The 18,296-nt window shown below is 36.3% G+C and overlaps 1 protein-coding gene across 3 annotated transcripts in view; it reads right to left on the bottom strand.

The window, feature by feature from the left end:
- LOC117417940 (inositol polyphosphate-5-phosphatase A-like) overlaps window positions 1-2,452 on the bottom strand; it is a 125,366-nt gene extending 122,914 nt beyond the window's left edge. The window contains exon 1 of one of the 3 annotated variants that reach the window (XM_034925741.2): window positions 1,970-2,452. In XM_034925741.2, coding sequence (XP_034781632.2) covers window positions 1,970-2,044 — 75 coding nt within the window. In that variant the 5' untranslated portion in view covers window positions 2,045-2,452. The remainder of the gene's footprint in view (window positions 1-1,969) is intronic. The other 2 variants (XM_058985244.1, XM_034925742.2) reach the window with 2 other exon arrangements.
- Window positions 2,453-18,296: the final 15,844 nt, after the last annotated feature.

Genomic DNA, 18,296 nt, shown 5'->3' with positions numbered 1-18,296 from the left:
AAGATGGGGCTTAACTGTGTTTCAAGTTTAAGAGGCTGAAGGAAATAAGAAACCTTACTTTTAGGAACTAGCACAATTTTCTTTTTTTATCGTAGGTTATTCCATACATGTAAAAGCAGGTTAGTATTTAAATGTTAGTTCACACAACGTGGTTGTGGTTGTGGATACGACCTGCTTTGCATATAAGCCAGGAATCGATATTTCCCGAAGTACCGACAACAAACAAGACTTTACAGCAGTACTATTCAAGGGGCACGTCAAAATGAATGTTTTAGAAAAAAAAAAAATGTATGGTATAATTGTCATGCATAACTTCCGAGAAAACACGAAAGTTCAATGAAATTGTTTTGAAACAATGTTCATACTTAAGACAATGACTTCAAAATACAAAATAAAACATATTCGTTTAGGACTGGAAATGTGGATATTTGGGCAAACTAGCAATCACTAGAGTTATGTACACTTCGTTTTAATATACTGTAGAAGATATATCAGTTGAGAGGAGTTCAGCTTGCACTTTCAACTTATCTGAAACTCATCTGAGCTTGTTACATACATACTGTGGCTAATTAGGCTTGTATTAAAACCTGGAATGGGTGAAACTACAATGAAATAGGAGTCTTACTTGCCTGCATATGCATATAAAATTAGAATATGGGGGAATATAAACTTCTAAAATAGAACAGCCAAAATAGTGAAGTAGACAATACGTATTTAATAATGTGTATACCTACAGTACACACAGGTGCACACTCAAATACATGCTTGTCTCTCACATACTTCAGGAACTTTCCTTTAAAAGTGTGGACCTGGTACTACAGCAAATGAACATAATACTTTTTACAGCTTCTAAAAGTACAGTATTCGAAGTGCTTGTTTCCATACCCATACAATTACAAAACTAGACCAGGAAAGTATTAGCACAACTTTTGAAAAAAGTGTAAGACACCAGATTAACAGTCTGTAAATATAACTAGCAGTGTGGAATTCGTCACTGGATTGTGTTTTCCATGTTACAGTACAGTAGGACACAATTATTAAAACTACCTGCTACAGTATGTGCAAATGCACAACAATACTATTGCACGACTACCTTGTTAGGTAAAAAACAACACAAAGTTTAATGTTTAAACATTAACATTGCAAATAGGTTCACAACTGATGCTTAAAAAAACCGCTTAAAAACAATTGTTTCTCAACCCTGCAGTAAACCAGATTAACCAGGGCCATGCTTGTTATTCTGGCATTCGATGTTTTGTTCTGTTCTTTTCTGCTTGCACAACATGTCCCAGTGTTTTTAACTGTATTGAAAAATATTTATATTGCATTGCATTAACTCTAGTGCACCGTAGCCTGGTTGTCATAGTGAGAACATATCTAAATAAAGTCATAAAAAAAAAATAGTCGTAAACATGGGTGTGAAAAAGAATGACAACCTTAAAACAATAACTCCAGTCTTGTGTAGTAATACAGAACAAGTCATACACACAAAAAAAATATTCCATAAGAAAACATGAATAGAAACGCAATGATCACCCGGCATATACGACTGACAGACCCCATGCCTGATTCCACACGCATTCCAACTACAGGCCCTGGATACAATGTTCCACTCAAGAGACAAACGTGTTCTTTAATATTTACATTGAATGCAGATCTACCTGCTGATCCAGCAGATCTACCTGCTGATGCAGAGACCGCCGTTCAAAACAGGTCTGTGTTACACTTAAGTTACAGTACACGGTTAAAAAAAAAAAACATGCATTGCAATTTATTTATTTATCCGATTGCCTTTAACTATAAAGGGCCGCGTTAAAAAATGCATACAAATCAGAAGTATAGCGGCAATGTGCTTGGTGCCGTTACAATAATTCTGTCAAAAAGTCAGCGACTCCCTCTTACATTAGATTAACGCGAGAATGACCCCGCCACCAACCAACCCAGCTGCAAGAAAACTGACAATACTTACATCCTCAAACAGAGATCCAACGTTGGCTGTTACGAGCAAAATTCCTGTTCCCTGTGCTACCACCTTCACCGCCATAATGTCCGAGTTCAGATTAAAATCACTACAGTTCAAAAGGTATTACAAATCGGCAAAAGTCTGGTTCTGTTAATTAAAACAGTTATGAATTATGATTGCACGTCTTAGCAGCTCGTTTTGCTCATTGCTGTGTGTGTATGCATCTGGGTCTTGTTGATGTTTTGGTTACTTTTTCTCGTTTACGGCCATTGTAAAAGTTTCCGTTTTAAACCACGGCGATCGCGGGACTCCTGGTCATTTCAACTGTCGGTGTTTTCCTGACGTTTCTTGTTACAATAAAATAAAAAATATTTAAAAAAAAACTCTACCTGCCTTGAAGCAGCAGCTCTGATAGAACCATTGCCTGGATTGTTTGGAGGCTGGGCTGGACTACTCTACTCTCCTGACGTCACAGAGCGAATGGAAAGATGAAGCTCTTAAAAGGGCAACGCTTTGAATGAGTGGATTCGGCAACGTAGAATTTGTGTTTTCCTTTTATTGCTAAGTAACTCCGCGGTATCCTTTTGGAAATGGCAAACAGCGCCAAGCTAGCGCTAATAAATAAACACACACACACACACATATATATATATATATATATATATATATATATATATATATATATATATATATATATATATATATATATATGATTACATTTGAATCATGTCTATTGTATATTTACAGTTGATGTTAAGTAATGAATAACAAAAACTGCCTAAAATAAGGGGAAAAAGGCATCAGTTATCTTTCTCATAGTGGGCACAGTTATTTATATGTTCTGCTGATCACACATGTATAAAGACATGTATAACAAAGAATTGTATAACACAATTTAATTACAAACCAATTTAGACTGGAAATCAAAGCAACCTGTATAATTTGTATAGCTGGTTATTAGATATTATATTTATTTGACTCATTTCCATTCTACATCTCAATCCACTTTTTAAATGGAGTGCTGCAGTGTTTACTACGAGAGCACTACCAGGTATCTTTGTTTTTCAGGACAATGATAGCAAATCCTAATTATTGGTACAGCCCTTTTTTCTATAAATTAAAATCTGTATTGTATTTGAAACACACTGAAGAGAATTATAGGGACCTCACCTCACCAAGTTCTTGTACCTTTATTAACGTGCAAGGAGTATGGCCTGTATTACTGGCACCCTGTAGTTTTAACACTGGAGCTGCACACAACACTGCCTAAAATTATTCCCTAATATGTGCTTCGGGCCACATTTGCATTCCAAGTGAGTCAGTTTTCATTGTTTTCTTTTTTTTTTTTTCCTGTTTAACACAAGCTTGAGAATCTGACGCTAACAGGATTGAGATTACAGTGATATAACAGGCATGGTATAAGCACAGCAGTGCCATTGAATCACAGATAGATCACGTTTTGAACCACAAAGTCTTTAAAACCTTTTAGACCATGAACCAAAACCACAATTTCTTACCCTGGGTGAACCTGGCATTAACTGGATTTCAAAAATACACTATCAAGACAGATCATCTCAAAAGACACACACACTTATTCCTAATGTATTCCAGGACAATAATCCTACACTAGTTGTTCCGTGGCCTTTTTAAATACTACACTTAGTTCTGAACAGGAAATCCCAGTGGAAGCAGGAGGATTTGGCAGGCTGAGAAACTTTCTTATTCTTCTTCCACTGGCTGGTAAAAGCAGCAAGCTCGGCTGAAGCCCCTCCCTCGGCACTCTGGGTAATGGAAAAAATTATGTAGGAATTCCAGTCTGTGAGCAAAAATATGCGCACTTTGACCTTTTGCTCTTCCAACATCCAAATTCATTCAGACAGAAATAGAAAAACCTGGGAATCTCAGGGTTTTTAACATCTTAAAGGCACAACATCTCTTATTTGACTAAGCAGATCCCTCTGGCTAAAATAAGTTACATTGTGAATAGACAACAAACAAGCTGCATTTGAGCTGCACATCAACATACGAAATCACATGTTTTGTTATGTGGATTTCAAGTAAAAATAATTGAACAGTAAAACGCTTGCCTAAACATATTGTGAGCATTTTTTTGTTGTTGTAAATATCAGAAAATATAATTATTGAAAGAGAAAGTTATGCTAAGGATCTGAAACATGTAACATGAGGCCTACTGTTACATGGTTGCTTGGTCGTAAAATGTGTATGGTTTGAAAGGGACATGCCACTGGGTGTCCAACTGGTAAATGTCATGGAAGACGATAATATCAATCTATGGGCAGTCAGAAGTTACTGGTGACTGTTGGGGAGATGGCAATAATAGAGGGTTGTAAAATCAATGCTGAAAAGCATACTTTATCAGAGCAGTCTGCAGGGTGTTACATACGCTGGTCACCTTCCTTATATAGGAGTTATTTTATGAGACTGATTCAAGGAACTGGTCAGTAATGGAATAATGTATCTAATATATGTTTGAACCAGGATATCAGGGTATCTACTGAGGGATAGGCTGAGACCGCCAAGATAGATCCAAACCCAATTCCCCAGCGTGAAAGATAAGAGTCCAGTAACTTAGTCATCTGCGCCACTTAGTCCCTCCCATTATTGCAAATTCCTAACTGGTCTGGTTTATAAACAACTGCAACATGTAACATCAATTCTATTACATTATTATTATTATTATTATTATTATTATTATTATTATTATTATTATTATTATTATTTTTTTTTTTTTTATTTTTTTTTTTTTTAAATAACCTGCCAGTATTACAAAACAAATTAGATGGTGTCAGTTTTATTTTCCTTTTCACAAGAATCACTGATTCAGATTGTTCAGGTCAGTGAATGCTCTTTCAGGACACTATCTAAAAACCTTGTGTATTTTTAGATAACTGAGATCATCATAAGCAGTGTAACCAGGTTGGAAATAATAGCTATAAAACAAAAGGGTCCTACAGGAATTAGATACTTGGGATGTGTAGACCTTGGTATATTCCAATAGACAATGCAATTGGGCTTCTCTGAATGGGATTTTAGAACAGACTCACCCAGTGGCCAGATGTAAATGACTTCCTTTGAAAGGGAAAATGCTACTGAATTAGAAATCACAGGTTGTCTATAAAATGATTCAGCTGTACTAAGAATTAAAAAAGTACCAAGAGTGATGTGTATGTTGCCATCCAGTTTTTGAAGTATAACTTACACACCGAGGTATCCTTTTCTCGTGCTCAAATGTAACTTATTCAAATGTACACAATTCAAAGTTTACAAAACTGGAAAAACACTGCTGAAGGTAATTTGAATTTGTATGTGCATGTAGCAGGGCGGAAGAGCCCTGCTGGTGAATGTACTATCTTTATTATTTAAAAAAGAATGGGTTATTGTTATTATTAAGGTACAATTGGGTTTATTTTAATATAATGGGTTGTATTGTATTGTATTGTATTGTATTATTATTGTTTTAGTGAAATGTGGTCTGGCAGGGGCGATGTTAGCAGCTCATCTCGTGAGAATGCGTGGTCGGCAGCAATGGAATTATTAACACATCACCTTATTAGGTAGATAACTGCTTTAGTTCGAATTTACAGCAAGCTCGATATCCATTGACATTTAAAGTTATTTGCTTTAGTTTATGAAAAGTAGCCATTCTCACTTACACACCTACTCCACCTATATGAGAATGGTGGAACAATTAGAATTGCACTCTAACCTTTGGAAATTCATATTTACCTGGGATTGTGGTCACATGGATGCTCTTCTGTTTGCTATAATAGTTCTTGGCTTTATTTGTTTTTGAAACATGTTTAAACAACGCGTCAAAAGGCAGGTTAAGCATAAACAAACACCATGTTTAACCTTACAAATCTTTTATTGATGTTTTCCATTTAGTTCATATTGCTTGTTATAAATCTGTATACACAGGACACATTACACTACAAGAAGTACTGTAACCCAATACTATCCAAATATTGCTGGAGGGCTGTGCAAACAATAATCTTATTGGTTTATTGGGGTGTCTTTATCTTACTTATCCAATATCCAACTTAGGAAATCCCCCCTTTTCTCAGGATGAAAGTTACCCTTCTATGTTTAACACATTTCAACAAGATTTTTTTTTTCCATGCCTGGACTTTGCTCCATCTTGGTCGCAAATAGAACAACAGCTAACCACCCAGTTGGTTATTGATCGGTTCTGACTGCCCAGTCCCTGACCACATTCCGGCGCCTCCTTAAGACTCACCTCTTCAAACAGCACCTGTAGAACTCCTCTGTTTGTATCCTGAGACACTATCACCCTTCATTTAAATGTGCTTTATTTTGCTCTTATCTGCCCCCTATTTTACTGCATTTAATCCTGTACTTCAGAATATTGTAATCTGCCAAGTGTTTAACCTGTAGTATTTTGTACTTAATCATATCCTGATGTAACTATCACTATTTAATCATATCCTGATGTAACTATCACTATTACCTGCTGTATTATTGAATTGTGGTTTGTCACATTTGTACTTTGCTTGAACAAAAGTTATTGTATTTCTTACTCTTATTGTATTACTTGTACTGTAACACTTGAAATGTATTTGCTTACGATTGTAAGTCGCCCTGGATAAGGGCGTCTGCTAAGAAATAAATAAATAATAATAATAATAATAATAATAATAATAATAATAATAATAATAATAATAATAATAATAATAAAAGCATTTTAAATATTCTTAGTTCATTTTATAACTTAAGCTGCAAGGTCCTACATTTGACATCTACTAGGCATCTTGCACATGTTAATAACATGTTTGTCAAGTTTGTGTCCCTCACAGTGTGAAAATCAAGCAGTTTATTATTATTTATTTTTTTAAGAGATCAATCAAATAGGAGGATATAAACAGCAGATAAAAATCAGTTCAGGAGGCTCTTTACATCTCTAATAATGTACGGTGTCTTTTAATCCATGACATATTTGCATTATTCCCTATTGCTTAGATTCCTTTGTGTGCAAGACCTATATAACCAGTCCCATCAGACTAGCTTCTTCTAATATTGCTGTTAAATTTACACTCATGTGCCAATTAATTGGAGCTTAATCTCCTTGCGGATTACTTCCAATTTAATTTATGAAGGCCCTTGGCCTAAATCATTCTGTAATGCAACAGAAAACTGAAGGTGGATGAAACATGTTTTTCAAGACAGATTAAACCAAAGTAAAGTTAAAAAATGTATTAAAAAGAAGGAAACTCCACTGAGGACATACTTGTTATACTCTGCATATTATAAGTAATTTTGCTTTGCTTATTAGAATGTTTTATTTAATGTATTATATTACAACATTTTGAAAGTTTGACAAACTAGCTTAGTGTTTGAAAGATAAGACAATGTAGGTCTTACAACCCTCCCCACCCACCCACCCTCCAGTTCCTCTCCACCCACACACTTTTTTTTTTTTTTTTTTAAATATCTGATCAGTGCACTGGTAAACCATATATCGTGCTACACAGACATTAAAACAAGCTTGTATGTGTGTGAGAATCTGTGTGTGTGGGTGAGCGTGTACGTAAGCGTGTGGTTGACTGATTTGCAGGTAAAATACCTTGTTAAATCAATTTATAATATAAAATATAAAATATTGAAACAATGCAATTGAAATACAGTTCGGGTATTATTTTCTTTTTAATGTCAGATGAAAAAGTTTTCTATCCTCAAAACAGTATTCTCAGTGAACCAAATGAACAACATACAAACCATGTAACTGAAAAAGGTGCACAGTTCTTGATGGCTGATATTGCCTTTTAAGGGCATCAAATGTCACCATGTCTTGTGCTGGGCACAGGACCAAATAAAAAAAATAGACTGCTTTGAAATTATTGTGGTGCAATCCTTAATTTCAATGTGTTAGCTCTGGAGTATTTAACAGATTTTTTCATGTCAAAGGGAAGTTATACAGTTTCCTTTGTTACAACATAAGACACATACAGCTTTCAAAACCATGGGGAACTCCAGAGCTATTACAATGCTTATTACCTAATGAATGTTTGGAGTTCTGTATGTGGTCAATGACATTTCTAAGTCAATTATTACAAAGATTGCAAAATACAGTCACCTACTGTACAAGGCTGTACTGTTCTGTTCTACATTAATTGTATCATACCAACCACATTTGTATCATATGCTTCATTGGTATAAGGAGCTTTCAGTTCTGATTTGATGCTGCGTAAGAGAAACTGCAAACTGGAACTGCATCTTCTCAGAATGCACACCTGCATTACTTTTAGATATAATCTACCCCGAAGTTATTAGTTTAAGGAAATTTGGGAAATGATGACATCAGAATTCCTCAGATGTGCTGGAAACCACATGCCATTCTATACTTCAGGGAACATTAGTAATGCACTAAAATGAGTAGTGAAATCAATATTGTAAACAAGTGAACTCTATTACTACTTTATCAAACAAGTCTGGATCTTTTATATGGCAGTTAGGATACTATGCTCGGGTGTGCAATGTCCTGTGTTCACGCCCGGTCTCTGTCTGTGCATCTGATTTGCGTAAAACTCATCACATTTTCATTTTAGCTCTTTTGTCTGTGGCCTCATGCAAAAAGCAGAGGTGCAGTATACAGTAACATTCACAATATATCATTTGTTTAAATGTCTTCATTTATTTACTCAAGGAATGGGTTTATTGTAATCCAATTCTGAGGCCGTCTGTTGCCTTGACAACACTGGGAGGCAGTTCTTTGGCTGTGTACTAAAGTGGTTCCTGATCAATGTCCTTTTGAATGAAAAAGCTGTCAAACGTTAAATCAATTAGAATGCTACCTTTCCTGCTATTTTCAGCAGCCAGTGTTTATTAAATGTCGCTTTGGGTTTTGATAAACCTGTATAGGCAGTTTTATACCTCAATTTGGAGAAAATATATGCTTTATAAAATCTATGTATATTGCATGGGTGTTAATGCAATACACTGAATTATCAGTCAAGACATCAGTGTGCAAAGCTCTGAAGTGTTCTTCACTGAATTATTAATCTGACCTCATTCGCTGGTGTTTTACAGATGGGACTTGGAAGCAGATTAAACAGGAGTGACATATTCATTGATCTGATGGCCCCATGAGAATACAGTTGAGTTGATCATGAGCCCTAACCTATTCTACATTAGTGTACATAACATTAAAAAGGGTGGCCAAGAAACTGACTCCAGAGATTGTTAAATCCAGTCTTAAAGCACAGAAAGAAATGAAAATACCCATCATTGAAGTCCTCGCTTATTAAAAACAGTATGCTGGTTAGAGCTGGTGGTTTGCAGGTTCTAAGATGGTCTTGCATGTTCAGGAGACCTGGTTGTCCTGGTTGATGAGCCAGTAAGCTGGCCCAAGTCCTTCTGTAAAATACATTTGCTGTAAACCTTGTTTGGGATATTTTTTATACCTCCTGTGTCCCCAGTAAAAGGCTACGAGATTCCTCTCCCCAACTCTTAGAGATTTGTTTCAATATCAATAACTCAATTATGATTTGTTTCAGTGTAGGATTATCATAAAAACTGTGGATGTGCCAACTTTTGCTTGGTTGAGTTGCCCCACTAGGTATTCTCGCTATTTAAACCTAGGGTAGGTTTGGGACGTTCTGTCTGTGTTGCTTATGCCCCTCCACTTCCCCTCTGCAGCAATTTCCCCAAGGTGTTGATGAGTGATGGCAAGTGAGGGCAAGGAGACCCTAGGTCAAGTCATACCTTAAGAAAACAAACCATCCTACATGTGTTCAGACATATTTTATAAGCACAATGCCATCAAGTCAAGTATTGTAAGTACAAACAAACAAAAAATATATATGTAATTCTCATTAAGGTTAAGAAAAGCTATATTTAGCTTTATTCTTTCTTGATTGATTAGTTAACACTTTAAATAAATTAGTGAAATATTCAGGTGCCCAATATACAACCCATTCTTCTCTGATCTCTGATTTTAATAATATACCTTTACAATTATTTTTATTTGATGACGTCTATTGCAAACCTGTTGCTGTACTGCATTTACTGTACTGTACTGTATGAAAGCTGATAACATCGTATTGTGGCAGTGCACTTGTTCTTGTGACAGCGCTTTCAATAGAAGCGGCTGTGTCATTTCATTCAGGCACTGCTAAGTACATCACCTGAACCAGAATATTTGTTCAAAACCCAATGAAAACAGTGTCATTTGTCATTGCTTTGTTGCTTGGTAGCATCTTACTGAGAAAACTGACAGCTTAATTATTATCAATCAGTTGAGGGCTGTTGAAGAGGCGTTGAGTGGGCAGGTCACAGCAGTTTAAGATAGATATGGTAAAACACTGAAAAAAATAAATACATTTTTGAAAAACACATTTTGTCTTTCTGCATTCTGGCTTTGGCTGTAACAACTGAATCTCTGAAGTCAGGTGGTATTGACCCTGATGAAGACACTCCCCTGTCGAACCGTCGGCTTTTTCTTTTAATAAAATTATTTGTGGATTGCAATTGAGTGTGCGGTTATCATCTTTTCTTTTCGAAATTACTTGTTTTCGTTAATCTGCACCTCACCTACTGTACATTATTGGTGTGCGTACCTCTTTTTTTGTTTGCTATTCAGAAATTGACCACAAGCGGTGTACAACTGTAATTTCTGCACGCTGTAATTCTACCAATTTAGATAATCAATTGAAAACCTCTATACAAAATCACAGTCTATTTCCTGAATTCCACATTTATCCATGCACGCTCGTTTTGCGCACACTTCTCACAGACTACAAATCTGACGTGGAATAGATGTATGACTGTGTGTACGCAGTGCACATCACTGAAACTAGGCGATTTCCTTGTGACTATATTGAAAATTTACCTTCACCATTTTGTTCAGTGCTTGGGTCCCATTATGTGTGCCTCATTTTCTAAATCTGCTGGGCACGTTATAGTATGCCAGAGTACATCATTATTAACAACAATATTTTGGCTACAGTTGCAGCAGATTGAATCACAGGCATGTATGAATGTTTCGACAGTACTTTCTAAAAAAATATTCTACAATGCCTCCTGATAAAAAGGTAGTACATTCAAGCATGTCTATGACTAGATCTCTGGCTGCCAAATTCGACAGGGAATTGGAATTGAACCATCAACCCCAGTTAACGAATCATCATCCACAAAAAGCCAGGATTGTTATCAGTTATTCAAATTAAAATTTCCTTTGGAAGTACAGTATTTTAACTTGTACAAGGCAGTTCAGAAAGTTGTCCTATCAAAATAATTCATTTAGTGTTAAAATATGGTCATGTGCCAATTTTGGTAGTTACTATTGCACAAACCAATATGAATGGATGCCTATGACTCACATTAACTAAAAGAAAAACATATTTCCCTTGAAAGAATACAGTATGTCCTTATCATGAATATTGCAGTTATTTATAGGTTCCACTAGGTGGCAGGGTTTTAACAGATGATTAAAAGGTCCTATGATTTGACTAGAATGAGGTAAACTATACAGGATTTAGGATTTTCAAATCCAGGAAAAGTGAGATTTAGAGAACAAAGACCACTCAATATTTGAGTAACAGAACCCAGAACCACACAGAATAATTGCAAACTCCATTCCTTTGAAAGGCAAGTGTTCACTCATCATACAACCAACTATACAATAATGAACCACATTACCACAGCAGGGGCGTTTATTAGCACACCCCTTTCCCCTTAGGTCTTTCCTTTCTTAATGAATATCACACTTCCTGTGGATTTGCATTTGCCAATGAAATGTAGGATCATTGTATATTTGCTTAAGTAAAAAGAAGTCCCTTTATTTTCAGAAGTCTTCCAGTCGTCTTTGTTTACCAAATCTTCATTATCATTTCCAGGTCTTTTTCGAATGAACACCAAATTGTAGAAGTATTTAAAGGGGTGTGACTCACCTTGTAAATAGTTGCTGTGTGGTGTGCAGGGTGAGTGACACCAGTTGCCGATGTTGGCTGTGAACCCACACTCAGTGTTCTTAGAGTTGGGGGGAGATTGTCTAGGGATAGGTCACCTCTTTGTGCTGCAGTGACCCCTACTGGTCAGGGCACAGATTTCCCAGGCTGGGTTTTAGTAGCCTGTCTGTTGCTTCAGCTTGGCAGGTGAAAAGAGGATATCGGATGAGATTGCAGCAGTGAGGCAACATTCATATTAGACATTTTAAACTGGCCATTTCAAATTGGGTTTCTTTTAGTGCTGCTATACATTCTACCAGTGCTTTTATCGTTTCAGAATCCTCAAATAACCCTTAATATTTGAGCTTTTTAAATATTAATGAACTAAAGACAACTGCAATACTTTGTATAGAATTATTTTTAAAATATTCCTCAAATACAGTTAGTCACAGATGAATAAAACAACATATATTTTAAGGTAGCAAATAATGCAGTCACACAGGTGGAGTGAATTCAATTTCAAAGCAACTGTTCATTAATTCATCTCCATAGCACTGTCGCATCAAAGCATACATCAGCCATGAATCCTTCCTCTTGCTACATTTCATTCCTGGGCTAGTTTAGCACTATCCACAAGGGGGCAGTGCAATGCAAAGTAGAATGTGCACCTCTTATTGTTTTTACATCTCAGCTCATGAGTTTATTTTACTGAAACAACAAAGGAACCTGAACAGTCCTTAGAGGATATAAACTAGTCTATGTATTATATGTTACATTCAGACTGAATTGTAGTCAAGGTTAGTTGGCTTCCTGCTATTCGGGAATCTGAAAGGAAGTCAAGGCCTCGATCTGAAAGAAAACGTGAGGTGTACAGAACGTTCCTCACTGACATGGTGTTGTGTGTCTGAAATCACTGCGTCAGAGCAACGAGTCGCTCAATTCATCATCCGCAGAACGAAACGGAAGAAGCCTGGCGAGGGATTGGGATGAAACACATTCTCAGACCTTTATATATCATTTACAGTAGAAGTACAACAACACCAAATCAGTTGTTATCAATTCACATATTTTATTTGCGGATTTAAAAAAGCAAAAGCAAACATATTATACATTATGTAACATAAATGCACTCTTTACCCCCTAAGATGTTACCTCTATAGTCCAGAATGGTGCGCTGGTGAAATGGCTGTCCATTGGAAGAGGTATAAATCACAGGCTCTGTCTGTATGTTCTATGGACAATACAAAACCTTAAGTATTTGTCAATAGAAGGAATACAATTGGATCCTGGTGACCTTGCACTAACTTACCTGCTCTACAGAAGATGAACGACTAGCCTGAATTCATGCTTTAATTCACGTAGACAAATAGCTAATGCTTTCCTCTGTATTTTAACTTAAAACTTGAGTTTTTATATATTTTTTATATTATGAATGAAACTCTGTTGAAGACACCAATTGTTAAAAACAACACAATCTTTCTTCAGCCTAAAGAACTAAAACAGTCCCTCATATCCACTTTGTCAATGGTAAACTTGGCTTATAAAGTCTGGACATTTGTTTTACCTAAGAATTTATGACTGTTTAAAGTTTATTAGTTTGTGTGCACAGGGCGCAACTCAATGCTTGTTCGGCAACACTATAAATCTGGCTGGACCAACAGCAGCTAAACATACAGTATAAACTTCTATTAACACAAGAAAAAAAGAACTTAAGGAAATTAGATGCCTTGTCCTTAAGCGGCTTGTTTCTTCAATTGTGACCTGTCTCTTAGTCAGAGCTTTGCCAGCATGAATCAGTGAGTTGAGGAAACATCTTCCCATATTAGGCAATGGAATTTAAAACATGACACGATTTGCAAGCAGGCCTGTGGCACAGCAGTGTCCTGTGTTTCACTTGCTGCAGCACCCTGTGAGGTAGAAACACTCTACATTACTATTCTAGCATCCTTCTCAAAGCCGATGTTAATCAAACAAGGAATGAGAGAGCAGAGGGATTTCAGAGTGGACAGGGGGGTATTTAACATATGCCAAGGCGTAAAACTGTAGCAGATGTACTGTCTTTAAAAAGCAAGAACTATTAAATATTGGCCATTATACCCAGCAGAGGAAACAAGTAGCCATTCTATTGACAGTTTTTCATTATTTCAATGCCCACCGGTGTTTGTACTTTAAAAGAATGTGGATCAAATCAACGGTACTCTTCAATAACATTTAACATCACTATACAAACTGACATCAGTGTTCTTTTCCTCATTTTACAAACCATGACGAGCAGTGTTAACAAACATACATTTTAAGTAGGTACCCATTGCAGTGAGCACGAGTAACTAACCCATCAATACCATGTATGAAGGAGGAAGACATTTGTCATTTTCAAGATGTAAGTGCAAAGTTCGGCATTGTTCAAGTTACATTTTCTGCAGTCCTACACCAACCCTTAAAAAACTGTGTTAAAGTGTAATATAGAAAAAATGAAATCACAGGCAAGCACAGTGAATCATTGGAAACATGGATAAATGAGGTAAACACCACCTGCCAGTTAAAACATAGCGTTTTACATCCCCACGTGTTAACATACCTTTTCTTTTCATTGTTAACATCCTGACAACTTTTTACACTTATAACTTGAAACTGTTTCAAAGCTATTTTCAAAATGGCCGCTCATAAATCATTGCGGGAAGAGCGATTAAACAACAACAACAACAATATAACAATATGTGTTCTGTCTTTTCTGTTCCGTACCACATCCTGGATCGTTATTGATGTGTTACCTGTTTGTGGACAATAATCCTTACACTATTAGTGCACAAGAGCGGCCATTTTGAAAAGAGCTGAAACAGTTTCAAGTTGTCAGGATGTTAACAATGAAAAGAAAAATTACAGAAACGTTATTTAAACAGTTGTAGCAACACGTGGGGATGTGTAACGCTATATTTATTTCCGAACCCCGCTACTTACTCTTTAAGAGACTTTGAATTACATTACAATCAATCAATCAATCTTTATTTTATATAGCACCTTTCATAGTGGACCACCATCACAAAGCGCTTTACAAGATAGTGAGGAACAATGCATAATACATTAAATACAGTGAAATACAGGGCATAGTACATTAAATACAATACATGTATTTGTATTTGTTTACGACTGTAAGTCTCCCTGGATAAGGACGTCTGCTAATAAATAAATAAATAAAAATAAAAATACATAATAATAATAATAATAATAATAATAGTAATAATAATAATAATAATAATAATAATAATAATAATAATAAATGCAAATACATTAAATATTACATGCGTGTGTCATACAGAATCATACGAATGATGGAGTGAAAAACCTGAAATAGCAATTTAGACAACAGCTAATAACAGATATCAGGCTTAAAGAGCATTGAAAGCAAGAGAGAACAAGTGTGTCTTGAGAGTTGATTTGAAGCGAGCGACTGTGGGAGCTACACGCACTAAAGCTGGGAGAGAGTTCCAGAGAGTCGGGGCCATGAAGCTAAACGAGCGCTCTCCGTAATTTGGTGACCGTTTTGAAAAATGAAAGTGTTTAATGAAGGTATGCACCTCAGTGTAGTAACTACACTGATGAATGCATTAGGAAATACATTTATCTATGATGCCTATTTTCTTTTCATAGCAAAGTAGAATTGTGTAACTGCACAATAATAAAATATGATTTTTAAATTGTCAATTCTTTTATCTTGTTCTTAACACTGCAATGACTTTTAACACCTATTGTTCCTCACTGATGGTATGTTGACTGAGTTTGATTACAGGTACAATGAAGTGCCAGACACGCTCTAATGCTGCTGGGCTGTTTTCTGGGTGGGATTTGAAACACGATACTAATCTGCAGGTAAAATATATAATGTATCCAAAACACGTTAACAGTTGGGGATTTGAATCAGCCAGAAATAGTGGTATGTTCAAGAGAAGCACGTTGTCAGCAATCAGAACTGCATGTAGCATGCCAGAGAAATCTGCTGTGACTTCCAGCAGATATTGTAATGCGAGGGGGAAATCTAATCTAAAATGTACACACCCCTGACTCACAAATCTCAAAGTCTGCCGCTTCCTGTTTTACTTCTGGAAAATCTTATGCCTAATAGATTATTATAGATTACAAGATTCCCTTGTGTTTCAGATTATAGTAGGCCTATTTACGATACGGCTGTACTCTGCAATCATGTACACTGCTGTGCAAAAATCTTAGACATGTTGCATTTTTCTGCTCTGATGCATTATGAGCATCAACAATTTAAGCCGCCACTAGTGTTTTTCTACTATTATTACAACCTTGACTTGCATAAAGAAGGAAAAACATGGAGTGAAATAGCTCGCAACATAATATCCTTAAAGACAACAGAACTGGCAGAAGGCACAGGTGTTATTGTCCATACATCAACAGTTCAAAGCACCTTTGATCATTGTTCCATAGTCCAATTTCTGTGTTCTTGTGCATATTTTAGCCTTTTAGTCTCGTTCCCCCTTCTTAACAGAGGCATTCTTACTGTAACACATCCTTTAAATCCTGATTTCAAGAGTGACCTTCCTACTGTTGATTTGATAGACAACGACACCTGTGCCTTCTGCCAGTTCTGTTGCCAATTCAATGCTTGTCTTCTTTCTGTTCCTTAAGGATATTATTTTCAAGTATTGCTCATCCTTGTTAGACAGGTTTTTGGGTCTTCCAGTCCTGGGTTTGTGAATTACAGAAGGTGTTTCTCTGTACTTGCTGATTTTACTTCGGATACCACACCTTGAAAATGCAAGTCAAGGTTGTAGAAAACACTAGTGGTGGCTTTGAGTAAATTGTTGATGCTCATAATGCATCAGAGTAGAAAAATGCAACATATTTAAGACTTTTGCACAGCAGTGTGTATTGTTTGGTAAGTTCTCCAGACTACAACCCCTTGCTCAACCTCCTTGCTCTGTTTATCATTCATTAAAAGTATAACATGCTTTTCTGTGTGGATCACATTGACGACAGGGTTAATCTAGTTTAAAGGTCCCAAGGGCAGAAGGATCCTGTGATGTAATTATTACTCATGGCCTGTCACCCCGGTCTTTCTTTACTTATCATGCCCATTTCCTGTCAGATCACCAAAAAAATGGCTGGGAATATAGAATCTTAAAATGATACAATTCATCTTTGGCTGATGTGTAGACATAATCACCATCTTGAAAAGACAGGATATTTTCTGAATCAGTGTATTGACATGAGATGGAAATGTACTGTATTCATAATAAATATTGGTTAAAGTTAATGGCCATGTTTTGTGACAGATCTTATTCAACAAGTACAAGTCTGTAGGAATTCAGCGTATAAAGCTATTTACTCAGTTCTGTGTGTGTGGCTGTATGGATTTGCATGTAGTGCTGTGGCTACAGCTGCTGCTTCAGTGCATTTCGATTGAGTTTGCATGTGGTGGAACCACAATGTACAGTCAGGTTTTTCCAGACAGTCAAGCACTAAGCATTTTCTACTGAGTGATGAGTCATTGTATAGTTATGGCGTCCAAACCTTTTAAAAACAAAAACCAAAGTGACAAAGTGGTATCATACAGCGATTCAATAAAATATAAATGGGTTTGTTATTGACTAAAAAGCTGATGGAAACTGGCGCTTTGTAACACTTCGTTCAAGCGCGCAGTTTCTATTTAACTGAACACACAGAGAAGCAAAGGTACTGTGGTATCCATTTCATGAACACTGGTCAAAGCCAGTGAAGACTGCTCTAGTCTGTCCTTCCTTGACACATTTTGTGTTTTTCACTTTAGTACTGATTCATGGTCATCTATAGTTCTGAATCCAGTCAGCCATTGGTGGATCGAGTTAAAAATAATCTGAAGAGTGGAAAAAATATACTGTATATATGTTTTATATATGAGAACTTGTGTTGCAAATGGAGTAAAATCAACATCCTCAGCCCATTCTAATTCTAAATATAAAAAGGCTTAAGAACAGCCAGATTTGTGTTAAGATAGACTTTTTTTATAGGCATACTTTCTTCAGCACTAGCAAATTGTTCATAAATTGAACTATTTCTGCAATCCCTTCTGCCAGAGTTTAATATAGTTGAGACCAGTGTTCTGAACGTCCATACCCGAGGGCTCTCAGGCTGATGGAAGCGTGGGCAATTTCAAATGAAAAACACCCAGTATACTGAACAAAAGGACCAGGGAGAATACACTGGGGGCAAAATGTTGTAGGGGGACATGGTAATGGTTACACTTTTGTGTACCAGCAGTCCTTAGAGAGAAGACAAGTTTGATAGAGAGGCCACTGGGGTGCTTGAAACTTCTCAGTTTTAACACCAGGATCTGATGACTAAAACAGAACATGGCCAGGCTAATTTTCACAGAAGATTATTATGATTTTTTTATTTTATTTTATTTT

This window comes from Acipenser ruthenus, chromosome 13, assembly GCF_902713425.1.
Source record: "Acipenser ruthenus chromosome 13, fAciRut3.2 maternal haplotype, whole genome shotgun sequence".
In the NCBI taxonomy this organism is placed as follows: domain Eukaryota; kingdom Metazoa; phylum Chordata; class Actinopteri; order Acipenseriformes; family Acipenseridae; genus Acipenser; species Acipenser ruthenus.
This window is presented reverse-complemented; position numbering and strand designations above follow the sequence as displayed.